General features: G+C 41.1%; 1 protein-coding gene across 1 annotated transcript in view; it reads left to right on the top strand.

Moving 5' to 3' along the window:
- Positions 1-8,218, top strand: part of pals2a (protein associated with LIN7 2, MAGUK p55 family member a) — a 29,714-nt gene extending 21,496 nt beyond the window's left edge. Inside the window, exons 11-13 of the mRNA XM_048261927.1 lie at positions 596-798; positions 930-1,058; positions 6,949-8,218. Of these exons, the coding sequence (XP_048117884.1) occupies positions 596-798; positions 930-1,058; positions 6,949-7,125 (509 nt within the window). The 3' untranslated portion in view covers positions 7,126-8,218. The remainder of the gene's footprint in view (positions 1-595; positions 799-929; positions 1,059-6,948) is intronic.
- The last annotated feature ends 749 nt before the right edge of the window (positions 8,219-8,967 follow it).

The raw sequence follows: 8,967 nt of genomic DNA on the forward strand, positions 1-8,967 counted from the left end.
AAAAAAAACATTAGATGAAGCCAGGTTCAAAATGACTTTTTCATTGTGTTGACATATTAGATGAAAAGTATTTTACTCAGGGAATTTTAGATATCTCTTTTAGTTATTCCATAAATCAGAAAATACTGCCAATAGATTTAAAAAATACATTTTTACAAATACGCTATGTTCACGCTAGTTCAGAACATATGCCAATACGCTACGCTCATGCTAGTTCAGAATATGTGCTAATACTCTACGCCAAAGCTAGTTCAGAATATATGCCAATACTCTACGCTCATGCTACTTCAGAATATATGCTAATACTCTACTCATGCTAGTTCAGAAAATATGCCAATACTCGACGCCCATGCTAGTTCAGCTACATCTCAAGCTTTTAATGTGTATTACCTGATGAAAGCACATCTCTCAAGTGAAAAGTTGACAAACACATTTTCAAATGTAAATTTTGATTCAAGCGTTAGACTGACAAATAGGGTGCTTCAGATGGACACACAAGAGCCAATCACAGGCACAAATCCAGCAGCTCACCTTCTCCGTTACGTTGGACATGTTCTCTCCATATATTGACCCCATGACCCCACGGTCTCCATAGTTACATCACGGCCGCCCCGGGGCGAGGAGAGCGACGGCCAATCATACTGCTTCGTGAACCGGCCGGAGATGGAACAGGACATCAAGGGCGGACGCTACCTGGAACACGGCGAGTACGATGGCAACCTGTATGGAACCAAGATCCAGTCCATCCACCAGGTGGTCAACACCGGACGCACCTGTATCCTCGACGTCAACCCACAGGTGTGTTTGTGTGTGAGAGAGAGAGACTGCACAAGCACATACACTCATATTTTTTTAAGTGTGTATGTGTCTGTGTAAGAGTTCATGCAACCGATGATCGAGCTGATCATTTCCTTTGTGTGTGTGTATAGGCTCTGAAGGTACTGAAGACAGCAGAGTTCATGCCATTTGTGGTGTTCATCGCGGCTCCTCAACTGGACACACTCAGGGCCATGCACAAGGCTGTGGTGGACGCAGGAATCACCAGTAAACAGCTCACGGTACGCGCGCACACACACACACACACACACACACACACACACACACACACACACACACACACACACTCACTCACTCTCAGGGCCATGCACAAGGCTGTGGTGGACGCAGGAATCATCAGTAAACAGCTCACGGTACACACACACACATACACACACACTCTCAGGGCCATGCACAACGCTGTGGTGGACACAGGGCTTAAAGTATTCCGGCACCATACCGTCGTGTCGCGGCTGTGAGGAACATTTCCTTAGGGAAAAAAAAAAAAGGAAATCATCATAGACGAGGGTCATCATTTTCGTTGTTCGAGATATCGCTCTGAGTTCACCTACCAATGGCAGCTCTTGCTTTCAACCTAACAAATGTGTTTAGCCAATCAAAAGCAGAGTAGGGCGGGACTTGGCTGCATGTTCTTGTAGGAAGAGAAGACATCTACATCAAAGGGCAGCTGTGGCCTACTGGTTAGCGCTTCGGACTTTTAACCGGAGGGTTGCCGGTTCGAACCCCGACCAGTAGGCACGGCTGAAGTGCCCTTGAGCAAGGCACCTAACCCCTCACTGCTCCCCAAGCGCCGCTGTTGTTGCAGGCAGCTCACTGCGCAGGGATTAGTGTGTGCTTCACCTCACTGTGTGTTCACTGTGTGCTGAGTGTGTTTCACTAATTCACGGGTTGGGATAAATGCAGAGACCAAATTTCCCTCACGGGATCAAAAGAGTATATATACTTATACTATATATACATCCAGGTTGAGGAGAGTGCGATATTAGCCTACTGGATGGCAGTGGAGCATAAAGTGCTTCTGTCACTCGCCTGATAACAGTATGCCCGCGTGGTAGTAAAAAGAATCTACCAAAATGAAGGCCCTTGAAAGGTAGTAAAAGGTAACAAACGCAATTTGACTTGGTAGTAAATTTTTCTTTTCGCTTAATATTTGTTTTATCTAGCCTAATTGAAAAATATCTGTGCTAACAGGACCTGAGTGAGTAGGAGTTGATAGCAATGACGTAGAAGTAAACTGTGTAGAGTTCCGTAGTTGACAGCCTATCAGCGACACCAACAACATTTTCGCCCTTTTGCCTCAGTTGATATTACAGGGATGCAAACAGCGCACTTTTTGGCGCCTCCTTCACGTTAGTTTGGGCGACTTATATGAATCGTGCAGATCTGAAGAGTTTTTTAGGGGTGGGGGATGCAGGGATGCTTTTTGGCGACTCGCTTTTTTCACGTCATCTAGGCCCTACCGCAGGCTACCAGAGGAACCAGAGCAGCGTTTATCATATGGGCCTGCTGGTCAAATGTCCGGTGCTTCTGTCACTCATCTGATACTATTTATGTATAAGCGGTAGATGTAGGCTAGCCTATCACTCTGATAGCAGCTAAGAAAATATAGGCTACACTCACTCCGTTAGGCTCTCTCAGTTCGCACTAGGCTACTTCAGCTGGAAGTTTTAACAACTGTGGACTTGACTAGTGTGTAAGCATTCGTTCAGCTGACGGTGGCGCTGCCATCTGACTGTGATCATCCAGAACCGTACAATAATGAAATTATTCCATCTAAGCCCATCAGTAACAAAGTTCAAACTAGTCACTGACATGGTAACCGACAACATTTGTTTTAATGTAACCTACACCTAGTATCTAATGATACGTGGGAATTGCAAGAAAACGAGTGAAAACAATTCCTTACTTTAACCACGCAAGTGCGTGTGTCATTTATTAAAACAGTAGAAAAACTGAATCAAAGACTGCGCTGTCCATCAATAAAACAGCATAGAGTTAAAGGAAAATTCCGGTATTTAGCACTTTGAGTCCCTTTTCTGGTTTGTTTTGGATGAACTAGAGTTGCACCGAATTTTTGACAATTGGTCCTGTCTCGACTTTTCTGACTCGTTTTGAATCGCCTTTACTGCTTCAGAGTGGCTGCAACAGGCATGCACAAACATGTCCTAAAACAACCCTTAACGTTCGTTTTCAAAACTGCAACTCACCGAGTGGTTAGTTTCCTTTAAAACGTAATTTAAAGTCCCAGACATTTCAAGGGACAGCGATCACTCAAGACATAGGCCCACACCACAACTGAGTGATGAACATGAAATGCTTTGAATAGCCTACAAAACACTGCATTTAGATGACAACTGTGTGAAGAACCTCATAAAAGGAACAGCTATGGAGCTAAATTTGTCTCAATAATATTTGTATATGCGCAGAGAGAGGGGGATCCACAAATATTTCTTGATTTGCATGTGTGTTTTGATATCTACAAATAAAAAAATCATATTCAGTGTTTCCCCTACAATGTATTCATCAGCGGCGCAGCGCCGCTCTTGGAATTCAAGCGCCACTGCAAAAAAAGTTGGCTAATTAAAAAAAAAAAAACATGCAAGTGAACTTCAGGAACAGCTGCCGTTCGTTCAGGTTTGATGTCAACAAATAATAGTAGGCTAACGTTGAAGGCGCAGTCAGGGATTCCACAGATCATGCTTGTTTGTGTTTATGTTTAAGTTTATTAGCAGATGCAATTTTGTGCAAAAAAACGTAGCCTACATTATGTTAACCAAGGAACCAAATTAAACACGCCAGCGAGGTAGCTCCCCCCTACCTTCAGTAGCCTATTCCCAGATAAATTCCACGCATTGCTTCGTTTTTGTTTGTGATACAGGCAATGCTTTTAAGCCCTGTGTTGCTAAAATACCTAGGCTGTGAAACTAAGGTCTAGCTAGCCTATTGGTGGGTTTAATTGAATTTGAGTAATAGGATACGCAACCATTTACAACTGGAGATAGTTTGTAATTCCTGTAGAGCTCACCAAAGCTTTTTGAGCATTTATTTTACCAAATGACATGGAAAACATAATTCATTTCATCCACATATTCTTATGCACCATGCACAACAACGCTACTAAATTAGCTTAAAACCGTGAGAATCAAGCAAGCCCCACTGGCCGTCACACCCTTAAAGTGACAGGCACTCAATAGCATCAATACAGTGTAATGACATGAAAGAGAAGTCTATATAGTTTATACAGTGCTGTGCAAAAGTTAATTAAAAAAAAATAGGACATCAATTATTTTTGAATGCATCATAAATAATTCTAATTAGTAATAGTTTGTACAGTGGCCTACAGTGTACAGTTGTACAGTGGCTAATTACTAATAATGTAAATGAAAAAGGTGAAAGAAAAACATGAATAATCCTGTTCAAGGACTGCAATAATCATGCTTTGTAAATGCTTGTCTTGATGGTTATGTCATAATTTGTAACACTCAATCTGAAAAAATCCACCAGAAGTCACCATTTAAGGAGTCATTTTTTCAACATTTTCTTTCTTTTTGGGGGGGGGGGTCCTACGATCAACAGTACCGCTGCTGAAAAATTTTCTAGGGGAAACACTGATATTTGTAACTCGTATATTGATTTTTTACAAATATAGATGTGCATTTGTAAATAAAATGGCATTTGTAAAACCGAAAATTTCATTTGTGAAATGTGATTCTGCATTTGTGGATCACCAGCACACACATTCATCGCTTTCCAAAGTTACGTGTTTTTGAGACGTTCTTCACATGAAAGTCACACAAATCCACACGTAAATAGGCCTACTTTCACAAAGAAATCTCAATCCGTGTTTTGACATCCACAAATAAAAAAAAACATATTTGTAACTTGTAAATTGGTTTTCACAATTGTAGATGTGTATTTGTAAATGAAATGGCATTTGAGCAAAGAATCTTTTGGTTATGAGTCCCATAGAACAACACTGCCATCTACTGGATTAGAAAGTGTCAGCAGGCTACTTGTGGATCTGAGTGGCTTCTCTGCCGCAAAGTTTGTCTCAAAAATACGTGATCCACAAATGCTGATCCACAAATGCGAAAACGAAAACTGTGTGTGCTGGTGATCCACAAATGCAAAATTAGATTTCACAAAGGCAATTTTCAGTTTTACAAATGCCATTTCATTTACAAATACACATCTACAATTGTGAAAACCAATTTACAAGTTACAAATATGATGTCAAAACACAAATTGAAGTCAAGAAATATTTGTGGATGTCGCCATCTACTGGATTGCGATTTCTTTGTGAAAGTAGGCCTATTTACGTGTGGATTTGTGTGACTTCATGTGAAGAACGTCTCAAGAACACGTAACTTTGGAAAGCGATGAATGCGTGTGCTGGTGATCCAGAAATGCAGAATCACATTTCACAAATGAAATTTTCGGTTTTACAAATGCCATTTTATTTACAAATGCACATCTATATTTGTAAAAATCAATATACGAGTTACAAATATGATTTTTTTTATTTGTAGATATCAAAACACACATGCAAATCAAAAAATATTTGTGGATCCCCCTCTCTCTGCGCATATACAAATATTATTGAGACAAATTTAGCTCCATAGCTGTTCCTTTTATGAGAACAATTTAACTGACTGTTCAAGTTTACATAGGCTATTGAATGCTTAAATGTGAATATTATTGAGACAAATTTAGCTCCATAAACAGCAGGCCTACAAAATATTTCAAATAGGCTAGTTTTATTGCAGTGACAGAAAACTTATACTGCAACATATGAGTTTAAACCAGCGTTTCTCAACCTTTGGGTCGCGACCCAAATTTTGGTCGCATGATGTTCTGAAAGGGTCGCGGACTGAATTCGGATTTTGTTTTTCTTTTTCTAAAGAACAAGTACAGAAACAAACTGAATGTCGAACATGATCTTCGGATCGCACGGTCTTCAATCACCCGACATTTTGATAGACTTATGAAAGGGAGACAGCCCCAGATCTCTCATTGAGAAATTGATAGCCTAACATAGTCCATCACGTTATTGTTTATTGATAGGCCTACTAATAGTAAAACAGAATCCCAATGTGTAGTCATTAGGCTATTAAATGTTCGAATGTGTAATCATATTTTTTTTCTAAAACAAAATGTCTAATTATTGGCTTGATGAATGAGTGCTGTTAATTTGCTATTGGGTCGCAATTGAGTTGGTATATTCAAATTTGGGTCGCAGGGGGGAAAAGGTTGAGAACCACTGGTTTAAACCATGTTAAATTTGAAAGCATCTACAGCATCTGTAACCTACTTGATTCCACAGTCAATGTTTAGTATTTTGCTTATAATTTAGCCTATAATATTGGCATTTGAATCCATGAAAATTAACCAAAATCTATAATTTCCTATCGGCAACAGACCCCAGTCAGTGGTGTTTTTCACCACACATGTTTGGTTTTTAAGTGTCATTTGTTTTTAAGAAGTGCCAAGGTTATTATTCACCTTATTAGGGCTAAGGGCTATGGTTAGGATAACTCAAGGGCTCGGGTTAAGGTAAGGACAACTGAAACTCAACTCGACACTACAAAAAAACATTGTCGTTGACAATGACAACTTAATGATCACAATTAGAAATTGTTAGTGTACCTAATGTTTATGATGTATACCTTTATAGTAAGTGGTGCTTTGCATACCCCCAAAAAAAAAAAAAAAAAAAGGGCTGCTGCTTGATGTCGTGTTGGTAGTAAAAAATATTGTGGAGGTAGTAAAAAGTAGTAAATTCAACTCTATGATGGTGCCGTGAAATTACGGAGTCAGAAAATAAAACTGGCTACTAGTTAACGGGGCAGCCGTGGTCTACTGGTTAGGGCTTCAGACTTGTAACTGGAGGGTTGCCGGTTCGAACCCCAACCAGTAGGAACGGCTGAAGTGCCCTTGAGCAAGGCCCTTGAGCAACCATTACTATAATGCTTAATGTTCAACTTTATTTGAAACTATTACTTTCCACTAATACTGTAAGTCACTTTGGCGTCGTAATAACCATAATTTATTACCATATTCTGCATTCTAAAGAGCAATGGATGTGTCTTTTCCTGTCCCCCGCCCCCCCAGGAAACGGATCTGAAGAAGACGGTGGACGAGAGTTCTCGGATCCGCCGTGCATACAGCCACTACTTTGACCTCACCATCGTCAACGACAACTTGGACCGGGCCTTCGACGCTCTGCAGGCGGCGGTGGAACGCCTCAGTTCTGAACCCCAGTGGGTTCCCGTCAGCTGGGTCTTCTGAGGGTTCCGCATTGCGTTCCGTTTGGGTTTGCTGGACCGGGGCGTGGTTCTGACGCCGCGGAAGGACAGAGAGGGCTCTGATTGGCTCATATCATTGAGGGTGTGTGTCTGGAGACCACATGCTCTGCCTTCTCCACACTATGCAAACTTTGAGCGAAGACTGCTGAGCATAAGGGAAAAGTGTGTGTATGTGTGTGTATGGTTGAGCGAAGACTGCTGAGCATAAGGGAAAAGTGTGTGTGTGTGTGTGTATATGTGTGTGTATGGTTGAGCGAAGACTGCTGAGCATAAGAGAAAACTGTGTGTGTGTGTGTGTGAGCTGTCTGATAATTTATTAATGTTTTTGTAACTTTATACAAACATAATTCTATGCATATTCATGAGAACGTGTTGGAGGAGGGTGTGTGTGTGTGTGTGTGTGTTCAGAGGCTACTGCTTTAAGAAAGTTCTGCCTCAGTTTTAAAGGGAAGATGGTATGTGTGAGGCTGGGAGAGAGTGTGTGTGTGTGTGTGTGTGTGTGTGTGTGTGTGTGTGTGTGTGTTAGAGTATGTACTGCCAGGTGTGTGTGTGGACAGTGTCCTCTCCATTAGGGCTTTTCCACCATAAGGGGATCACATAGAAACCAAACGCATATAAAGGAACACGTCTGTGCAGCTGGAACAGCTGTGTGTGTCTGTGTGTGTAAAATACGTAGGTACTCCTAAACTAAACGTTGGGCTCTGATGGCACACTGCAGTCATATACAGTAATGAACACGAGACATTTTACTGGTGCAGTGTGTGTATGTGTGTGAGGGAGAATATTATGTATGCATGAGTCTGAATGTGTTAACATCTGGTGTGTGTGTGTGTGTGTGCACGTACATGAACCTGTCTGCCAAGTGTCTACTTCTGTGTGTTTTGTGTGTGTGTGTCAGAGAGAGAGATTCATTCCCAGCAGTCACAACTCATCTAGGTTCACACACACATCAGTCATATGACTTTCCATCTCTGAAGAGGAGTGTGTGTGTGTGTGTGTGTGTGTACGTACGTACTTGTACACACATATACACACACGTTAGGTAAAGTCTAATAAAGTTATGTCTTTCTAAAACACCTGTTTCACTTTTGTTGAACTTTTGTGTGATTTTTCTGACCTATGTGTGAGTAATGTATACTGTGTGTGTGTGTGTGTGTGTGAGTGTGAGTAATGTTTACTGTACGTATGACTGTGTGGGTGAGGTTTAAGGTGTGATTTTTAAACTTGAGTGTGTGTGAGGTTTAAGGTGTGATTTCTAAACTTGTGAGTGTGTGTGTGAGGTTAAGGTGTTGTCAGTGACCCTGTGCTAGAATGGCATTAATCACATTCAGATACCAAATCTGTCATGAGATTTCATTTGTTTAATAGAAATTTCAAAAAACAGCTTAGAGGAAGACACACTTAATCGACAAGTTGGACTTAAACACAGCTAGGATTAAATTGCATTTAAAAAAGATAAAAACAAACATTTCATGTCGTTCTGTAGCAAAACATTAACAGACCTCTACTGTAAATGACACCAGTGTTCCGCAAATGTCCATGTGAGTCTGAGGAAATCTGGAAGTGTGTGTGTGTGTGCTGTTTCTCAAAGTTGAGGATCCTCGAATCCGTGCTTGGTAGAACTGAGCCCTGCCGAGTCCAATCCTTCAAAGACGAGGCTTCTTTAGCATTTGGAAAGCGCTCAATGGAACAGACTAGCGAGTGTGCAGGAAGCAGCAGGTGTGCGTTATTGAAAATTATTCCTCCTGCCCGCTTCTTTTAGAGAAACAATGAATGCACCACCGTCATTTTTAAATTCTCCATAAATGTGCGCACAGGATTGTGG

The sequence above is a fragment of the Alosa alosa genome, chromosome 13 (genome assembly GCF_017589495.1).
Source record: "Alosa alosa isolate M-15738 ecotype Scorff River chromosome 13, AALO_Geno_1.1, whole genome shotgun sequence".
NCBI classification, from domain to species: domain Eukaryota; kingdom Metazoa; phylum Chordata; class Actinopteri; order Clupeiformes; family Clupeidae; genus Alosa; species Alosa alosa.